We start from the raw sequence: 19,765 nt of genomic DNA, 5'->3' as shown, positions 1-19,765 counted from the left end.
CTTGCCTGTCATGAAGGGTGCCCTGTTGGCATAGTGGATTATAAGGTGAGGTAATAACCTCCCACCCAGCAGCTGTTCTGAGGGAGGAAGATGAGGTCTGACTCTCATAAAGTCCTAGCCTGTCCCATAGGGTCGCTGTGAGTCGGCACCCTGATGGCTGTGAGTTGGTCGAATTGTGGTTTTGCCTGTCCTCTGCTGGGGAAGGCAGGGTGATCTGTTAGAAGGGGCCTGGTCCCCAGATTTCCTCCCCGACCCCCCTAGTCCCTAATTCTGTGTTGGCATGCACTGGCTGTGACCTTGGGCAAGTCATCGACTCCATCTGTCAAATGGAGACAAGGAAAGGGAGGTGTGCTTCCGGCCTGGGAGCGAGGTTCGATGGAAAGTCTTAGAATGGAGCTCTCGAGGGTAACCTCGGGTGACCTCCAGCATCTCCATCATACACCCCATCTAGGTCCCTGAGGAGCCCGGGCCTGGCCGGCCCTGTGTCAAGGGCCGAGAGGTGGATCCATGCCGGGCAGCCGGCTACCGTGGCCGGAGGGAGGCCAATGCCCGGTGTGCCGTGCTGAAGTCGGCGCCGTTTGCTCGCTGCCACGCGGTAGTGGCTCCGGAGCCATTCTTCGCCGCCTGCGTCTATGACCTGTGTGCCTGCGGGCCCGGCCCCTCCGCGGACTCCTGTCTCTGCGACGCCCTGGAAGCCTATGCCAGCCACTGCCGCCAGGCAGGCGTGACGCCCGTCTGGCGCAGCCCCACACTCTGCGGTGAGGGTGAGGGGCAATTGTACCTTTGGAAGGGCAGCCCCAGGGCTCCATTCTGGGCAGGATGGGCACTGGGAGCCGGGGGCTGTGCAAGTGGACCTTGCCGATGACCTGTGTTTCCACTCCCTCTCTGCAGTGGTGGGCTGTCCCCTGGACCGAGGCTTCGTGTTCGATGAGTGTGGCCCCCCCTGTCCCCGTACCTGCTTCAACCGGCATGTCCCCCTGGGGCAGCTGGCCACCCACTGCGTGAGACCCTGCGTGCCTGGCTGCCAGTGCCCTGCAGGTCTGGTGGAACATGAGGCTCACTGCATTCCCCCTGAGGACTGCCCCCCAGTCCAGCTCACTGGGGACCCACCACCCAGCACACGGCCCAGCCCCACCCGGGGCTAGCAGGAGCCCCCTGAACCAAGAAGACACGCATCAGAATTTCTGGCTGAAGGCTTCCGTTGACTCTCCCTCAGCTTCCCACCCTCACCTGAGCTGTGAGGAGCACCTGGGGTGGGGGAAGGGGGCTTGCAGGGTCCTCCAGGCCCCCTTGTGTGGAGCCTCAGCAATAAACTCTAGGCCTGCCCAGACTTCCTGGGTGTACTTGTGTTTCCTCCTGGGCTGTGAGAGAGGGGCGGATGGGGCCCGTGGTCAGGAGTGGGGTCCCAGGCTCCTCAGTCCTGGACTCTGCTCACTCTTCTGCCTGTTCTGGCTTGGCTGCCCCGACATCTCGCACAGACCAGGAGACCCACCAGCAGACAGAGAGCTGGGCTGGGGTGGGGTGGGGTGGGGTGCGGGCAGGGGTCCTGGCCCAGCCTGGTACTCAGGCAGAGACGTGGGGTGGGGGTTCTGAGGCGGGATCTTCTGAGTCCAGGCTGGATGCGGCAGGCTCACTGTGTGTAGAGAACCACGCTCCTCTCAGTTCTGTGTGGGGAGCTGTGCGCCTGTTGTGTTCCTGTCCCCCAACACCCCGGCCCCTGGTGACAGGATGACACTGTGTGGGGTGAGGACAGGGAGAGGGGACAAACCGTGACACCATGTAGACACACAGTGCATATCGTGTCCACACACACAAGCACCACAGCTCCAGCCCCAGGGGGTGCACAGGCTGCAGACATTGGCTTGCGAGGGAACTAGGCCAAATGCCCCGAATGTCACTCTTCTTTCCGCCTGGCATGATGACCTCGGTGTTTTAGGACCCTCCCCTATGATGTTGGGGGAGGTAGTTCAACACACCGTGGGCTGCATGGAGGACGAGCCAGTCTACCGTGGGAGAAACTCCGGCAGGACGCTCCTTGGAAGTCAGGCTGGTGAGACTCGAGGACCCGACTGTGGGCGTGCTGTTTGGGGGACCAGTACCTGGGACATCATGCTTGGTCCGTGAAAAGGAGTACGACCCTGGACAAGATAGCTTAGCTTGGTGGCTGGAACCACAGACTCCAACGTTGGAACAAGTGAGGGTGGCCCAGGGCTGGACACTGCTTCACACCCTGGTGGCTCTGAGTCAGTCGCGCCTAAGGACAGCCAGCTGTACCACTCGGTGTTTCTTGGGTTCTTATTCATCCCGGACGAAAACCTCAGGCCTCCAGGAAAAGACACACCCCACAAACATCCCCAACCTCGTCCCTTTATGACTTCATTACTGTGTTCGTTCGAGTGGACTAGAGAAACACATCCCCGGGCACACGTGTGTATAAGATAGAGCGCTAGCTACAAGAGCAGTTGAATATTGAGAAACATCCCAGCCCAGTCCAGATCAAGTCTATAAATCCAATATTAGCCCATGTGTCCGATACCAATCTATAAAGCCCTCTTCACCCTCACAAAATACATGCAATGATGCTGACTGCAGGAGGATCACAGGCCACTGGGTTGGGAGTTTTCTGGGTCCAGTGTCATTGCAGGGGTCTCTACATGGTTTTCCTGACTCTAGAGGTCTGCATGTGGCTTCTCCTCAGGAGTGTCTAGCAGGAAGTCAGCCTTGTCAGTAGAGAGTCTCCAAGGAAGTGAGTAGAGAGAGAGACACGTGTCTCCCACCTCCAAGGAGGAACATACCGGATTTCCCAGAATTCTCAGGAAAAAGGCATGTCCACACAAAGGCCTCATTGGCTATGATCCAATTGACAATTTAGACTCCATCCCTCACTCTTAATCCTCTCAAGTCCCAAATTGACACCAGATTATGTAACGACCTTACATCAGAGGGCATCATGCTTCCCGGGAGGTGGTCCTGCTCTCTCAGCCCACGTTGGTGGCCCACTCGCTCCTTTCAGCCAGCAGGGAGGGCATCTTCTCTTCTCTCCTGGAGCAGTCCCGGCAGTGGGCTGGCATGCTTCCAAGATTAGATGGGCAGGCAGCCTGTAGCTGAGCCCCTAACTTCTTGGGTTTCAAATGGCTCAAGCTCCTGGTGACCTGTCGCAGAGCCTATTCATCACGGCCACCTATCCTCTTGCGAGGGGAAACGTGGGTCCGAGTTTGGACACCTGGGGACAGCCGGGTCTTGTTCAGGGAGAGCAGTGACTGTCAGGGCTACATTTCCATAGAGTGAACTCGGCTGCACAGCTGAGATGCTGAAGGAACAAGAGCATGTACACATGTGCACACACCTGCTCTATGCGCTCGCAAGGCCACTGCCCTGCCAGGACCAAGAAGCCTACGTCAGAATCACACCAGTGTGGATGCCCAGCTCAGGTTCCATGTCCTGCATTAATGAGATCAGACGCCTTTGTCTCCTGCTGGCTCCTGGTCCACAGCTCCTGGTCCCCTAGGAGGGGACATCTGTCCCAGCCCCTGCCCCATGGAGCAGACCACCTCACCCAGGGACCTGGGGCTCCCTTGTACCCCAGAGCAGGCCTCGGCATTGTACCAGAGCCTCTTCCGGCACTCTGCAGACCTGAACCATATGCGGGCTGTGCAGACAGGCTGTCTCCCCCAGGGGCAAGAGAGTCAGGGCTGCCACCCGGGCCTGGAGCTGCCCACAGTACTGCTGGAGATGGAGAGGAGGTGGCGGGCTCAGGAGCAGGTACGGCCGCCCAGGACTGTGGTCAAGGGCGGAGAGGGTCCGGAGGGAGGGGGAGCATGATGCCCCTCACCGCTGGCACCTGGTCTTCCTGCAGCTCCTGTGGGACCTGGAGCTGCTGACCGGGGCAGGGCTGAGCCTCTTCTGGCCTCCCAGGGCCCAGTTCTGCCGCCTGAAGGATCCGCAGACCCAGCGTGGGGGAAACCAGCGAGACAAGCCCTGTGGCAGGATGGGAGGGGCCTCCCCGCTGCCTGTGAGTGGGGCGAGCTTGGGGGCCTCTGCAGTGGAGGAGCATGGGCCAGATGCCCACTGTGAGCCTGCCTGCCCCACCCCGCACCCCCTCAGCTGTGAAAATAGAAGCCGGCAGATACAGGATCCCCTTCTGAGGAAGGAGGAGGTGAGCTCATCAGTGTAGAGGGTCATGGGTGAGCCCTGGGCCTGGCCCCCAGAGCCTGCTGCCAGCCCTGTCAGCGACCGCTGGGGTTGCAGAGCTGTGCTGTGAAACCCGAGAATTCTCTGGGCCGCCCTGGGGGCTCAAGCCATTTGTGCTCCTCTAGTAACCTGATCGGGGAGCCTAAGCCCAAGGTCAGCAGGTGGAAACCACCTGACGTCATGGAGAAAGATGTGGTTTTCTGCTCCTATGGACTTCTTCTCAGAGACCTTTCTGCCCTGTCCGAGAGGGTTGCTATGAATCGAAGTAGGCTCAATGGCAGTGAGTTTGCAGAGTTTTGTTGACCTAATGGGTGGCAGCAGGGACCCACCCGGCAGTGCTGCAGAAGATATAGCTGGCAGTCTGCTTCTGCCAATATTACAGCCAAGGACCCCCCTCCCCCCGGGGCAGTGCCACTCCCTACCATGAGGGGTTGTGTGTTAGGCCGGGTTGACTGGAGAAACAAATCCAGTGACACTCATGTATGTGGAAGAAAGAGTTTTAGGGGAAAAAAAAGAAAAAGAAAGAGTTTTAGACCAAGAAGTAATCATAGATTAGGAAAACATCCCAGCCCAGTCCAAATCAAGCCCCATACTAGCCCACAAGTCCCTCTTCAGACTCACGCAGCCAAGTGCAATGATGTTAAATGCAGGAAGATCATAGGCCGGTGGGGGGAAAGCTGTGGATCCAATGGTGATGGAAGCATCCTCCCAGGCTCACGCAGGTCTCCGAGTGAGAGGGGGAGGGAGGGAGGTTCCCAGGACCCTCCTTATGAGGAGGCCATGCCCACAAGGAGGCTCCCTCAGGCAGTGACCTGATTGGCAGACTCCACTCCCTGCACTTCAAGTTGGCACAACATTCTGTAAGTAACACAGGTTGGCATGAGTCAATCAGCTTGAAATCTCAAGGTTCGGTGTTTTGCTCTTGCAGCTGGTGAGGAAATAGGCTTGTCTGGTGCCTCTGGGTACCCCTGGCACAGAGATGCAGATTGACCTCAGCCCCAGTGCCCCAGCCTCCTAGGACTTGTCTGGGTGGACCCTTTCTTGAGGTAGACATTAGGAAGTAGGGACCCCTGGGGGCCAACCAGGGTCAGGAGGTCTTGGCAGTGGAGACCACCGAGAGAGTATCCAGCCAGAGTTGAAAATATGTAGCCTCATCCCTGGGATGGCACCAGAGAGGGGCTCTCTTTCTGAAGATTGGCCTAAGGGGTGTGTGGCGGGGGGCTTAGGGGGTGTCACAGTGGCCAGGTCAGCTCCTGGCCACAGCAGAGCAAATGGTCCCAACTGACCGATGGCGGCTTCAAACCCGAGTTTGCTCTCTCACCGTGTTGGTGGCACGGCTGGGAGTCCTGGGTCTCCCAAGATTGCAGGTGGGTTGCTGGCAAGGCTCCATCTCATTCAAAGACTCAACCTGGCCAGGAACCTCATCCGCACTCCTTCACACAGCGGGGGTTCAGGGAGGGCATTGACCACAGACCCGGGGATTGAAGGGTCCCTGGAGGCGATCTGTGGACTAGGGCACCTCCGACTTTGCAGAGTCCCAGGCAGTCCCCTCTGCCACCGGCTGGGGACTCCCCACACCAGCATCATCAGCTCCGGGAGAGGTGAGTCTTTTTCCTCCAGAATCCCATGTACCTGCCCCTCGGTGTTGTCCCCAGACACGGCCAAGCATGGACCCCTGCTTCTTCTCCTCCCACAGCCAAGAATGGCCTCCAAATTCCAGTTCCCAGGACCCATGGGTGGGGGGTCACCCCGCGCTCAGAGGCTGGGCATGGTGTGGGAGGAGATTCATGGCCTGCTGGGGTAGGGAGACAGACATTGGGGCTCACTTCACAGCCCTCGGGCCCCAAGGGGCATCTGAGGTGGGTTCTGTCCTCCTGCAGGCAGCAGGCTGGGGGCCCATTGGCAGCTCTGGATCTGGATGAAGCCGGGAACCACATGGATGCAAGTGAGAAGAGCCTGAGCCCTCCTGTAGGGCCTGAACCCGGTACACTGGCAGGAGGGTGGGGAGCCCCTGGGCCGGGGTGACTCGACCAGACTGAGAGAGGCCAAGAAGTCATCTCAAGTCCGGTCCAATTGTTTGTCGTTGTCCAGCTTGTTAGAACGCCAGGGGCATCTACAGAGGGCAGGAAGGTTTTCTTTCATGGGCCAGCTCCCCTTAACTGGTTTTGACTACAGGGAAGAGAGTACCAGACATGATCGCCAATGACTGCTCAGGGCAGATGGCGGAGGGACAGCTTTGAGTCACCTATTGCTCCTCAGTCCCAGGCACTGGGGGGTGGGGGAAGGGGGCACATCGACTTGGTCACCATCCTTAAAGAAATCACAACTAGTGAAAGTGACAATCAGCAGGCAGTTAGAACTCAATGGGATGGGTGCTGGGGCCTTGGACCTGTTACTGTGAATGAAACAGAGTATCATTTGTTAATAAGGCTGTTCAGGGCCTGGGGGTTTAAAAGCTTGCTAGCAGTCATCCAAGCCCTACCAACTGGGTGAGCTCCATTCACCTGAAGCACCAGAGGAAGGAGGAGAGAAAGGGACAGAAGGAGGGTGTGGAACTGTCTCCTTTACCAAGGGGCCAGAAGAACTGGATGGTGCCCAGCTATAATTTCTGGACATTTTCATCCAGACTCTATAAAAGAATCCTGGTCAACAGGAGAGAGATGTGGAACAGAATATCAACATATCAGACACTGCAGATTTTCAGGAACTATAGAGTGTAGGTGAACCCCTAAACCCAGGGTTTCAAACTGCCTCAGTTGTTGCCCATTGTGAACAAGAGCCATGGGTACATTGCACAACAACCGACTCTGCTGCCCATGGTATTTTGATCCAAGTAGGAACCGAATTGGGCTGGATTCTCTAGAGAAGCAAACCCAATGGTGCTTCCACAGGTCAGAGAGAGAGAAGTTTACATCAAGGAAATAGTTCACATGTTGGAGAAGGGAGCAGTCCCAGTCGGGGCAGGTTCCAACTCCATGGGTCCGGTCTTTGGTTGGAAGCTCCTCCTGACTCAGGTCGCTGTGGCGGTTGCTGAACCCAAGAACAGCAGGAAGAAAACCGGTTTGTGGTTGTAGAAGCCAAGGAATCCAAGGTCAGGTGACCATTCAAAGATGACGCCCAGAGTTGGCAGGCAGCATGGCAGGCATTTGACGCATGTCCGAAGAACCAAAGACCAGGGAGAGTCAGACGCAAGATCCAGACTCAGCAAAGAAAACAAGCAAGAGTTTTTCACAGCATCCAAGTAGATTGGAAGCAGGCCACACCCTTGAGGAGGTTCCTTTCAATGGATTGCATGAGGGCTGTGCTCTGAGTCAGAGTGTGGCCTTCCACGGTAACCTGCTTACACTCAATCGACTGCTCATAGCAGATCCCATGATGGAGGTAACTACGTAGTGTCAGGTCAGATCATGGGGCGGTTACTAGGTGTTAACTGCCACATCACTGAGCATCTTGGCCCAATGGAGTTGACTCAAAACCTAATTATCACAGAAATAAACAAGGAACCTGGAGATGCAGTGGGTCAAGGGTCGGGCTGCTCACGGCAAGGCTGGCAGTACAAACCCTCCTGAGATTCTTCAAGAGAAAGGAGGCTGACAGCTATTATCAAGATTGACAGTCCCGGAAACCAGTGAAGCCATTTTAATCTGTCCTATTGGGTCCCTGTGAGCTGGAAACCAGTGTATGGCATTGAGTTTTTTGGGGTGTGTGTGTGTGTGTGTGTGTGTCTAAGAAGCAAACAGCTGTGACTGACCCCCAAGATCGTGGCCGACCAACACCAGATTGAATGTGTGTTGCTGTACAGAGTCCTGCCAAGAATGTTGCTCTTCACAATTCCTGCCCACAATCCATTTTCCTAGCATTTGCAGGAAGAGGCCTAGTGGCACAGGGGTTCCATGCCGGGCTGCCATCCTCAAGGCCAGTAGTTTGAAGCCACCAACCACCCCCTCTGGAGAAATACATGCTTCCCACTCTTGAAAAAGTTAGTCTGGGAAACTCACAGGGGCAGTTTTACCCGGTCCTGGAGGATCACTGAGTCAGCATTGACTCGATGGCAGTGAGTGCGAACATTCTGGGAGCCTGATGCATAGGATTGGATTCGTGTCAGGATGCCGGGAAGCAAACCACATCGAAAGCGGCATTGCTCGTTGCTTGGCCACCCTCTCAGAGCACAGCCAGCTGTGTTTCCGACTCAGGTGCGCACAGTGGGATTTGCTTTCTATGCAATCACAGAACCATTTTGAACCAGTTCAAAGTTCTGCCTGAAACCCTAGCCCTAAGATAGTTTTTAAAACGTTAAACCCAAACTTATCTGCCTGAAGTCTTCTTAAAGCCAAACAATAGTCGAGCTCAAGGCGTAGAAAGGATCTGCCCTGAGCAGCGCGCTCTTTTCAAGAACCAGCTACTTGGAATTCAGTGGTAACAGCATCTCCAGCGAGTCGACAGGAACTTTAGGGGCCATTGTTTTAATAGGAGGAGCAACTCAGAAAGGGGGGTGAGGATGCCACACGATTCAAAGAATACCATCGATGTGGCTAAATTGTCCGTCTGAAAACTCTGGGATTGGTGTATATTCTCCACAACAACAACAAAATGTAAAGGAAAGACCATCTAGTGATGCCACAAGCTCTTAATTATTCCATCGCCCACCTGGGTGAAGAGGAGTGAGCTAATGATGATTTCTGAGGGGCCGAACATTGACAAAAGTCGTTATCTTTGGGGAATACAGAGCTCGATCAATGACATTAGTGTCAGAGAAATAAATTCCAGTAAGACGACAGCTCAGACTTTTCACAGTTCTTGGCATAACTCTTCAACAAACAAGTTGATGTTCACAGAAAACATGCTCATTCCGTTGCTGTTGCAGATATTTATTCTACGCAAGTCTTTATTGCATGGGAGAATGAGACGGAATGTCCTGGTGACATTTTCTCTCCCAATCTAAGACCTGAGGAGGTCAGGGGTTCTTTCCCACGAGTTTTGTGGGTGCAGAACGACTCTGCTTCCACCACAGCTGCAGTGAGTGATGTCCTCGGCTCCTTGTAGTTCCCTTTTTATTCAACACGAAAACTCGCAGTTTCTTAGCCAGGCGTTGGCCTCAAATTTCATTTGCTTTCTGCTCTCAAAAATCAAGAAAGGGCTAAAAAGGACTTTCCTTAATACGAGAAAGCAGGGTGCGCATGTTGGGTATCTTCTGGCGTGAATAGGTTCACGTGGTCAGAGTGGCGTGTTCTTGTGGTGAGGAACTCAGGAGTCCAGGAATAGGACTCCCATGCTCCCAAGCACCCAGGGGTCCCTCTGGACTGTCTGTCTTGGCTGGGAGAATGTGAAGGCAGTTTGTGGGAATGAAGGTGCAATGAAGAACTGTTTGGGCCTTGCGTTCAGGCACACCTCTCCTATGCCTTGGGGACGCCTGGAACTTCTGGGATCCAGTTCAGGTGGGAACAAATGTGGGGGCCTGGGGAATAAGCAGTGGGGCTCCATACATGGGTCTTTCTCCTTCAGGTTGTCCACAAGACCCTGACCTCCCTGAAAGTCAGGCCTTCGAGGGACCGAGAAGCACAGAGGTAAAGCAGAAAGGGTTGAAGGGCCCTGGGCAGACCCCACTCAGACTGGGGGGTGTGGGGTGGGTTGTGGTTTTCTCAGGGATAGGTTCTGCCTGGGAGGGGGTGGGCTGGGGTGCAGTGAAAGTAATAGATCTCTAAGACCCTCTCACCAGATGGCAGAGGACACCACCAGTGAAGGCCGACTGACACCACATAAAATGGGTTTCAGGAAACCAGGAAGTGAGACCCACTGCAACCTTGTCAGCCGCTGGGGGGTCTCCAGCTCCGCCGGTAAAATGGCTCAGAAAGGGGTTTCTTCTTGTTTCCCAGGACCTGGCGCAATGTAGAGAGCAGAGCCCAGCAGAGCCGCAAACCCAGAAGCTCCACGGACCATCATCCGGGAGTCTCCAAGGGCAAGAGCTGGCTCAGGGGGCCAAAGGGCCCCCAGATACCCCTAAGGGACTGACCTCAAGTGTGGGCCAGAGTCAGAGAGAGGGGGCGCCCCGGGATCCGACAAAGCGGCTCCTCCAGGGTCAGAAGGCGAAGGCTCCACAGGGGGCCCAGGGCGAGACCATAGAAGGTCAAAGGGTGGCGGCTCCTCGGGGCGAGAGGGGAAACAGCCCCAAATGTCAGGAGGCGCAACGCCCTCCGTCTTCCGAAGGCAGGGTCCTCTCACTGCCCGTGTCGGGGGAGGACGGGCCCCCCGGGAGCCCCCCGAGGGGCTCCTGCAGGAGCCTGGAGGAACAGATACCCCCGGCTGGCCGAAGGGAGATGCCAGGCCCGCGGAGAAAGACCCGGAGTCGAGACTCGCTCATGGCCGCGACCGTGCTGGGACCACACGGTACCTGGGACCCCCAGAGGCCTCCTGCCCCGCGCCCAGGGGGCTCAGACCCCGGCGCCGCGGAGCGCGAGGCGGACGACGGGAGGGCGCTGCAGACAGGGAACCCCGCGGGGCTCCCAGGCGCCCTCGGGGATAGGAGGGCGGCCCCAGGCGCCAGGTCCTCGAAGGCTGCGTGGCCTGGGCCGGCGGGCAGCGAAACGACGGCGGGGATCAGTGAGGTGCAGCGGGAGACGGCGCTGCAGCGGCTGCAGGAGCTGCACCGCGCGGCCTGGAGACGGCGGCAGCAGGACCGCGAGCGGCAGCGGCTCTGGGTGCGCGATGGGCGGGGCGAGGCCTGCTGGGGGCGTGTTCTTCTGGGGCGTGGTGGGCAGGTCGGGGCGGGACCTGGCTGCGTGGGCGGGGCCTGGGCGGGCGGGGGCGGAGTCGGGCTCCCGGCCAGCCGCAGCCCTCCCCTCAGGTCCTGGACCGTCTCCGCATCGCTCGGAACCGCCGCTCCCGGGTTCACCCCCTGTGGCCGGCCCCCAGCCCGGCTCAGCTCCCGCCACAGGCAAGCCTCCGAGGAAGGGCCATAGGACTGCCACCAGTTGTTCAGGGCGGCCGGTGGGGGCTCGCTAGGCGTTGCCCCGGGTGCCCACACCCTAGCAATGTCACCTACTGGCGACAGGGGGTGGGGTGGGGGCGGGGCAGGCCCTGGGCAGAGGCGCTCAGTCCCTGGCTCCTAGCAGGAGGGCTCGGCGGAGCAGCGGCGGGCTCTGCGGGAGCAGCTGCAGCAGGTGCAACGGGAGAGGACCGGACAGCTGCGGGCAGTGGGGGCCAGGTGAGGAGCAGGGGTGGGGGGGCCAGGACCACTCAATGCCCGATACCTGCGGTTGACATGCCACTCTACTCCCTCTTCGCTCAGGAACACTCAGAACTTCCAGGAGCTGCTGGGGACCCCTGGAGCTGAAGAGCCAGCCCCTGGAGAGTGACTCCGCGGGGATCCTTTCTGAGTCCTTGGGAGCACCGCCGAGAGAAGGGACCAGCGGAAGGGCCAGCGTGTGCAGGCCGACGAAGCCTCGGAAAAGCCCTGGAAGCCTGAGACAGACACTCAAACAAGCAGCTCCACCCTCAAAGGTGGATTGTCGTTTTCTTCTCCCCTCTCCGAGCCCACCTGCCCTGCTGCCCCTCCCCCCAGGTCAGAGGGCCAGGTCTCGGGGGTCCAGCAGCGCGAAGGCCCCGTTCTTGCGGAAGAAGGATTCAATCCGGCACATCTTGCAGGAGACCAGCTCATGCTTAACCGCGGGGCCTGCGAAGAGATGGCAGAGGCCAGGAATGGTTCCCTGAGAAGACACCAGGCAGGGGGCCCTGCCTGTGTCCTATCCACTTCACACATGTGAAGACGGCACAGAGGCTCCTTCCGGGAGAGGGGAGTCCGGGGAAACAGAAGAAGCTGGCATGGATTATGGCCAGCCATGGCCCCCATCCTCAGCCCACTGGGAGCCCCAGCCCTTCCTGACCCAGGGGCAGACACTGCTGAGATTGTCTGGAACATGGGGCTCCTTCTGGCCCACACCCTTTCTGGGGTTCGCCTCCTGCTTTTACTGGAGAGGGTACAGGCGTCTTTGTGCTGTAAAACCTCAGCTGTAGGAATTTCTGACCATCCACCGTTTGGGCACTGGCTCCCAAGAAGCCGAAGAGAAACACGTGACTGAGTAACTGGTCTCATTTTAAACTCATGACACAGAGCAGAGGGGCACTCCTGCCAGCACCCCTTGCTCACACTCTTACTCATCTCCATGCTCCCACCCTGGGGCTCTACGATCGTTCAAAACCACCAGTAGCTCCTCAGGAGAAAGACAGGGCTTTCTACTCCCATAAACAGTCTTGGAAACCCACTATGAGTGAGGGGGTCATTATGAGCCAGCAATAAAAGGCAGTGAGAGTGAGTCTAGCTAACCACAGGGTCTGCAGTTCAAACCCATCAGATGCCCCACAGGATGCCAGGGGCCCTGGTGGTACTGTGGTTATGCATTGGACTGCTAACTGCAAGACCAGCATTTGAAACTACCAGCTGCTCCACAGGAGACAGAATGAGCGTCTACTCCTGTAAAGAGTTAGTCTCAGAAATCCAGAGAGGCAGTTCTACTCTTGGCCTATAAAGGTGCTGTGAGTCGACATTGACTCAATGGCACTGAGTTGTTTTTCTTTTCCTTTTTAATCTGCTCCAGTAAAGATGTACAGTCTCAGAAACACTTTACAGGGAATAGACTCAAGGGCGAGAGTTTGGGATTTTGATGGTAGTTTGTGGGTGACGCAGTTAATTCATTTGGCTGCTAATCAAATGGAGTAAGGTTAGTTTTAGCAGGCTAGGCGACCTACTGAAAACAGCCACTGAGAAACTGTCACACCGTTCCACTCCACATGCATCGGTCACCAGGATTCAGAATCAACCCAAGGGCAACTGGTTTGGTTTTGTGTATCCAAAGACCTTAGAATTTACATCCTCTGAATCCATGCTTCACCCGAGGCCAGACTCTTTGACACAGCCCGTGACACCACAAGTCTGAAACAGCTGAATTAACTACCCGTACACCCTCCACTTCACCCACTCTGCCTTGTCACAGTTTCCCCAGCTGAATGCGTGGGCACCATCAGTGACTTCTTTGGTCTTCTGCTCACATTCCACATGCCAGTGCCATTGGTTCTTCCTCCAACACTCTCTCAGCTGGTGCTTGCACCCTAAGCCCTCCCCCCCCCGATAATGTCAACCGAGAAATTATCTGCCTGCTTGTATTCCTTCCCCGGACATAGCTTTTTACCTATCGACCTGCCAGGATACTTTTAAAAAGTCATCAGTATCATGCACCTGTGTAATCCACTGTTGCCCACCACCCACATCCCCCAAATCAAGTCTAAACCCCTCCTTCGTATTGTGTGGGGGTTCCAGCCTGGACACAGACTCTCCTCAGTCCAACCCGAGCGCCCACACAGGTATCCCTAGCATCACCAGGGCACTTGTCCCTCCGGGTCACTTCCTTGCAACCTGTGGGCTGGCCCTGTGCCACACTGGGGTGGTGCCTCCCTGCCTCATGCTGAGCACTGCCCAGCCCGTGGTGGGTGCTCAGTGCTTGGTAGACGGGTAATTTCTAGAGGTTGGAGCTCACCCAGCTGCCAGCCATACTTGAAGTTGGTGGTGATGGGGAAGAGGTAGCGCTTCTCCGGCAAGTCCAGTTTCCGGGTGTTGAGGTAGCAGAAGCGCCCCTGATGGTCGTGGGAGATGCCTTCATAGAGCAGGGCCCGGGTGTCAGGCGGTACTGGGTACATTTCTGACTGACAAGGAGCCTCCTCCGGAACAGGGCTCAGAGGCTTGGAAGGGGCTGCTTTGGGGGCAGGTGGAGGCAAGACTGGGGTTTGGGGCTGCAGGGTAGGCAGCTTGAGGGGTACGTGGGCTGCAGCCTTAGCCTTCTGCCTGGCCTTTACCACTGACCCATACTTGCGTTGCCATTCACAGCGCAACCACTTCTCCCTCAGGAATTCCTCCTTCCAGAAGTTCTGCCGCAGCGTGTCCATGTTGAGTTGGCGCGACATGGTGGCAGGGAAGGAGTGGTACCTGGGACAACCAGAGTGAACTGAGGCCTCCCTTGGCCTGCTGCCCAGGGCTAGTCACCTGGCAACCAAGGCTCACCTCACACAGGGCCAGGGTTCTACCTGCCATGCCCTCAGCAGGGCTCACCTCTCCTGTTTTCTGAGGCCGCCTTAGGCCAGGGGCCATGGGAAGGAGCCCCTACCGCCACCGCGCTCTGGCCCAGGCCCCGTCTAGAATGTGACTTCCTGCTACGTGTCCTGTCCTGTGTCAGTGGTGCTGGTTCCTTAGGGCCAAACCGTGGCCAATGCAGACTGTGTGTGTGTGTGTGTGTGTGTGTGTGTGTAGGGGGGGTGGGGGTAGGGGTGGAGCGGGGCTTGGTTTCCATCTCCTCCATCCTCCCGGCAGACCTGGTCTTTGATTCAGAGGCCCGGTTCTTGAGCTACGGCCTCCAGACACGATCATCCAGCCCATGGCTACATCCTGGGTCTTCAGAACCCCTTTCAGCCTTGGCAATCTCCTCCCTCTAGCCAGCCATCCCCCCTCCACACGTCCTTGCCGGCACTAGCCCGCAGTGTAGAGAGAAGCAAGAATATGACTTTAATTTAACCCCAGCAATGACACTGTGTAACAGCATAGGGAGGAGGTGGCAGAGGGGAAGGAAGATGGTCAGGTGCCTGCTCCCTCCCCAGACCACCCAGCCTCTCAGGAGTGAAGTCGGGCAGGGAGGCTGCAATCAGAGGCTCAGAACACACAGAAGGGTGGATGGTCAGCGGTGGGAAAACAGGAGAGGCCTGGACATGAGGTAGTTGGGGGGCGCCTAGCGCAGATCTTCCGCAGTGAACATGCCCCTGGCCCTGCGCAGAATGGAGTCCTTGGCGGCATCATAGGGGTGCTCCTTGGACGGGATCTCCAGGACGGCCGGGATGGAGCGCTGGTGGGCGTCCAGGGCGTGCCTCACCATCTCAGCAATGTACTGGTTGATGAGGATGATGCCGATGTCATCGCGGTTTAGAAACTGCCTGTTGGGAGAGACAAGGGACAGAGTGTCCAGCACGGCTTTAGGGCGCCTCTCTACTGCCCACACAGCCCACTGGCAGTGGGGGTGGGCCTAGGCCGTGGAAGGGACCTACAGAGACTGTAGAGGACAGGGAAGGTTTCTATTAAACGCTCATGCTCTCCCTTCTGTCAGGAATCTGTTTCACTCCATGACAAGGGCCAAGGCAGCCAAAGCTGGCTTCTCCCTGCCCTACAAGGAAGGCATCCAGACAATTGGTCAGGAAGACCAGGGTTCAAGCTCGTGCACACCTTGTGCTGCTAGGTGTAAGAAAACACGAGTTGCTGTCCAGTCGATGCTGACTCATGAGACCTGACATGTGTCAGGAGAGAGCTGTCTCACTGCTATTGAGTCCATTCTGACGCACAGTGACCCTCTAAGTCAGGGTACACTGACCCTCTAACCCCTGTGGGTTGCTGAGACTCTGACTAGATGGGAGTAGAAAGCCCCAACTTTCTCCTGGGGTGGGGAGCAGCTGGTGGTTTTCAGATGGCGACCCTGAGGTTGGCAGACCCATGTGGAACACACTCCGCCACCATGACTCCTGAGTCAAGCTGCACTACAGAGTCCTCAGTGGCTGGTTTCTTGGAAGCAGACGGCCAACTCATCACTGGTGGACTCGAAGCACCAACCTGCTGATTAGCAGACAAGGGTGCTAGCTGTTTGCACCAGCCAGAAACACCTTGGGTCCATAACCACCAAATCAAACTGCTGCCATCAAGTCAATTCCGACTCACAGTGACCCTGGAGGACAGGGTAGAACTGCCCCAGTGGGTTTCCAAGACTGTAACTTTTTACAGGACTAGAAAAGGGGATGTGAGGAGGAGAGTGGTGGTGGGGGAGCTAGGAGTGAGGGAGAACACTCAGCGTTTATCTTTGTAATGCTAATTTGCAAGCCCTAAGAACACAGGAACTTTCCCAAGGATGAGAAATTCTTTTTTTTTAAAGGGTGGATAAGTGTGTCTCCTGATCCCACCTCAAGGTCAGAGCTTCTGTGGGTGGGGCAGGGGAACAGGGAGTCTGGGCATGAGCCAGGACCACAAAGGAGGAAGAGCTGGGAGAAGGAATCACATTTTCCACACAGATTCAACCTGACCCCAGAAGCCTCCTTCCTTATTAAACTTGATGGTTTTCGAAGATTCTGTTTGCTTAGAAACATGGAAAAGTATAGAAGTCAGGTTTGTCCTCCTTCATGACAACTTGAAGGACTTTACCAGACTGCCCAGAGGTCAGCAGACGGCCTCCTCCCTCCCTCAGGATCTGTCTGTCAGACCCCAGGCAGCAGGAACCAGCCTGAGCTGCTGCACAGGGCAGGGCTGTTTAGAGGCAACTGGAAGGCGTGGTTTGCTCCTGAGACTTGGCCCAGGAATCCTAGAGAAGGGGTGAGGGTAAGAACAGAAGACTGGCACTCTCGATCGTAGTCACCTGGGCACCTCTTGGGTTAAATCAGACGCTATCACTTTTAACCGGGGGCAGAAAATTGGGGCTTCACACGGAAGAACTGCCCAAGAATTGCAGGGGGGTGTCCGGATCATGGTGCTCAAGGTGGATGTGAAAGTTCCAAGGTAGCCAGACAAAAGAGGCACCCAGCTCTGCCTCTGCCAGCAGGTGGTATGCGACTCTGGGTAGGTCCCCTGACCTCTCGGGTTTTCCCATCCTCACCTGTGAATGGGTACAATAATCCCACTGTGAGCCTGCAGAGGTGAGCAAAGTGCGAGAAAGGCCAAGCACACTGCCTTACAAGAACGTGAGCTCTTCCTTGGGGTGGTGGGTGGGGTGGGTGGGGAGGACACAGCTCGCAAAAAAGAAAGATGGTCCCTAGCAAGGGTCAGAGCCTGCTCTCCCCACGCGGGACTCCCGACGGCGCGCGGAGGCTGGCGCAATGGAGGCTGAACAGGGACAGTCCGGCCGGGCGCCGCCGCAAGCTGTTGCCCTCCTCTCCCACCACACGGTCACGTGAGCGGCGAGCTCACGCACTTGACAGTCACAGCCCTGCCGAGTCCCAAAGAGGAACCTGGAGCGCCGGGAGGCCTCGGACCTCCCGACCCTCACGGCGGGGCTTCGGACACCGACCCCAGGCCGCTGCCGCCCACTCCCCGAGCCCGTCAGGCCGCGGCAGAGCCGGTCCAGGCCCAGCGGCCACCGTACCGGAAAGTGTCTTCGATTTCATTGATGGTTGTATCCTTTTCCACCACCAGGAAATTCGGATGGCGGTTCTTGTTGAGCTCCCCTATGCCACCCAGCAGGAAGCCAGTCACCGTGTCCTCGTCTCCGATCACCGCGATGAGTTTCCCGCGCCCGGACATCCTCGCAGCCCGCACAGCTCACCCCCGGGTCGGCTGTATCCGAAGCCCCGCCTCCGTGGGCGGCCCCCTGTCAGCTGCCCAACCACCCACCACACATGCGCAGTTCTCCCTCCTCTGCCGGAGCCTGCGCACTAGTAACAAAGCGGCCACCCACGGACGACGCCTGCGCCATAAAGAAAGGTCGTAGCTGGAGGACTACGAATCCCAGAAGGCCGCGCGACACGCCGGCTCCCTACGAACGAGCTCCCGGTAAGTTCGTTCGTTTGCACTGACGTTCGCCCTTCGCGGATCCGCCCGTTCATTCAATAAACGTATCGAGCCTAACGCTTAAACACCGCAAAGACACAAGTCTTGTCCTCGCGAGCCAGGGCCAAGTCAGGATCGTGCCTGACACACATACCGGGGAGCTTCAAAAAGTTTGCGGAAGATTGAAACGAACCGATCGTGGAATTTTCCCACGAACTTTTCGAAGCCCCCCCCCCCATTGTAATTAATAGCTACACGATACGTATTTGTTCAGTATTAATAAAGGAATGGACAAGTTCAAGATGATATGGCCTAGTGAGGTTGAGTCAAGGGAACAAAGCGGTACCAACCACTGAAGGATTTGAAGCAAAAGGGTTATGAGGGTTCTTGGTGGACTTGACCGTCCACTATTAGGCCGGGTCATGGGAGGATCCTTGCCAACGACTGTGCTGGCTTCAAACACCGGCCAGAAGGAGGAGACCCAGTTGAGGGCACCCCTGCTAGTGAGGGAGGGTGGTGACTGGGACTGGGCTAGTGACCAATAGAGTAGTGAGGAGAAGTGGAAGTTATTGTTTAGGGACAGAATGACCCAAACTGGTTTGAGGATTTGAATAGATTTGGCGAAGGATGGAGGTCAAGTGAGGTAGAGAGACCCAGGTGAGTGGTTATATGTTGAACTGCAAACTGCAAGGTCAGCAGTTGGGTACCACCAGCTGCTCCAAGGGGCAAGATGAGGTTTTCTTCTCCTGCAAACAGTCTCAGAAATCCACAGAAGCAGTTCTGCTCTGTCCTGTCTGGTCTCTATGAGTCGTTACCCACTCAATGGCATGGTAATACTGGCAAAGACTCAGAGATGAGCAGGCTGAAGGAGAAAGGCTACACTCTCCTCCCTTTGAGCACACAGGCACCCCTGGTGTGTGGCATGAGATCTGCGAGTTTGGAGTATATGGATTGTGGTCCAGTGATGAGAGGGATGCGCTGGGGTTCAAATCTCAGCTGATTTAGGTTCAAGGCATCAGTTTGGACTCATCACTGGTATTTGGGCTGACTTTCCTGCGATCATCGTAGGCCCACTTCGCAAAGCTGTGAGGAGGAGGAGTTGGTGAGACCGGCCTGTAGGTGCTCAGCGTTCAGCACACCCTATGGATGGACTAGAGATGGATAAACAGCCTCAAACTGGAGGACAGCCATAGCAAAGCAGTGAGGAGGGGTATGAGGAAGGGTGCAGAAGCACCCAGCTCCAGGGCCTGGCCGAGAACAAGCCTCAGGGGCCACCTCTGGCTGATCTATCAGAGCTGATCTGGGCATCCCTCATACACTCTCATTCAACCAGCACTATCCATTTACCCAGTGTGCCCGTGATGAGGGAGATTAGGGAAATGATGAGAAAACACAAATGAGCAGGTGAGAACGTCGGGAGGGGGTCAGACAGTAAAAAGAGGCCCTGGAGGGGGTAGGATCCAAGGTAGACAGGGAAGGAGGTAGCTCTGTCCTCAGAGGTAGAAGGAAAGAAATTTCTAGAAGAGCAAGAATGCAGATGTGCCACCATGTGAAGAGGTCGGGAGGGTGGGATTAGGAACCAGGACATCAGATTTCTGGCAGTCACACCACCGGATGCTGAATGTCTGGGCTCCAGTCTAGATTTGGGAGGTCGACTGCATGAGTGCTTTGTTCTGCTTGGGCATTCACCTGTTCATTCGTCACACCTGCTTAGAGCTTCCCGGGGCCAGAGAACTCAGTCTGGTGGTTACAAATGAGGGTAAATGCAACACAGAGCTGTGCTTCTAGGGATTATGGGAGCTGGGGGCGCTGTTCTGGAAGGGGCTAGACAGCTAGGACAGCTTCCTGTTGTTCAGGAAGATGAAGAGAGTGAAGGGTGACAGGCATGTTTCTTGGAAGGGTACCCAAACTGCATCATGGGTGCCCAGGAAAAAGTGGCCAGGAAGAGGGGTCTGAGAAGGAAATGCCAAGGGGCATGGGCACAGAGGAGGTCCTGAATAAGCGAGGGGCTGAGATCTG

The 19,765-nt window shown here is 56.7% G+C and overlaps 3 protein-coding genes across 3 annotated transcripts in view; 1 reads left to right on the top strand and 2 right to left on the bottom strand.

Moving 5' to 3' along the window:
- KCP (kielin cysteine rich BMP regulator) overlaps nt 1–1,313 on the top strand; it is a 36,405-nt gene extending 35,092 nt beyond the window's left edge. Inside the window, exons 42-43 of the mRNA XM_075557390.1 lie at nt 452–758; nt 892–1,313. Of these exons, the coding sequence (XP_075413505.1) occupies nt 452–758; nt 892–1,145 (561 nt within the window). The 3' untranslated portion in view covers nt 1,146–1,313. The remainder of the gene's footprint in view (nt 1–451; nt 759–891) is intronic.
- A 10,361-nt stretch (nt 1,314–11,674) lies between these two features.
- SPMIP1 (sperm microtubule inner protein 1) lies at nt 11,675–14,589 on the bottom strand. The gene is made up of 2 exons (XM_075558646.1): nt 13,719–14,589; nt 11,675–11,860 (listed from the first exon to the last, which is right to left on the bottom strand). The coding sequence occupies exons 1-2, from the start codon at nt 14,140–14,142 to the stop codon at nt 11,751–11,753; spliced, it is 534 nt and encodes a 177-aa protein (XP_075414761.1). The 5' UTR covers nt 14,143–14,589; the 3' UTR covers nt 11,675–11,750.
- Nucleotides 14,590–14,714: 125 nt separating this feature from the next.
- ATP6V1F (ATPase H+ transporting V1 subunit F) lies at nt 14,715–17,568 on the bottom strand. Its single transcript, XM_075558645.1, has 2 exons — nt 17,343–17,568; nt 14,715–15,159 (listed from the first exon to the last, which is right to left on the bottom strand). Exons 1-2 carry the CDS (start codon nt 17,498–17,500, stop codon nt 14,958–14,960), a joined length of 360 nt encoding a protein of 119 aa, XP_075414760.1. The 5' UTR covers nt 17,501–17,568; the 3' UTR covers nt 14,715–14,957.
- Between the last annotated feature and the right edge of the window lie 2,197 nt (nt 17,569–19,765).

The sequence above is a fragment of the Tenrec ecaudatus genome, chromosome 9 (genome assembly GCF_050624435.1).
Source record: "Tenrec ecaudatus isolate mTenEca1 chromosome 9, mTenEca1.hap1, whole genome shotgun sequence".
In the NCBI taxonomy this organism is placed as follows: domain Eukaryota; kingdom Metazoa; phylum Chordata; class Mammalia; order Afrosoricida; family Tenrecidae; genus Tenrec; species Tenrec ecaudatus.
Note: the sequence above shows the minus strand (reverse complement) of the source record. Positions and strands in the feature narration are given on the sequence as shown.

What these genes read in the sequence shown, in the direction of transcription:
- ATP6V1F (XM_075558645.1), bottom strand. Translation starts at nt 17,500, where the DNA reads ATGTCCGGGCGCGGGAAACTCATCGCGGTGATCGGAGACGAGGACACG. An exon ending in GAAATCGAAGACACTTTCCG is followed by an intron (nt 15,160 to 17,342) that starts GTACGGTGGCCG and finishes CTCTCCCAACAG; the next exon opens with GCAGTTTCTAAACCGCGATG.
- SPMIP1 (XM_075558646.1), bottom strand. Translation starts at nt 14,142, where the DNA reads ATGTCGCGCCAACTCAACATGGACACGCTGCGGCAGAACTTCTGGAAG. An exon ending in CAAGTATGGCTGGCAGCTGG is followed by an intron (nt 11,861 to 13,718) that starts GTGAGCTCCAAC and finishes ATCTCTTCGCAG; the next exon opens with GCCCCGCGGTTAAGCATGAG.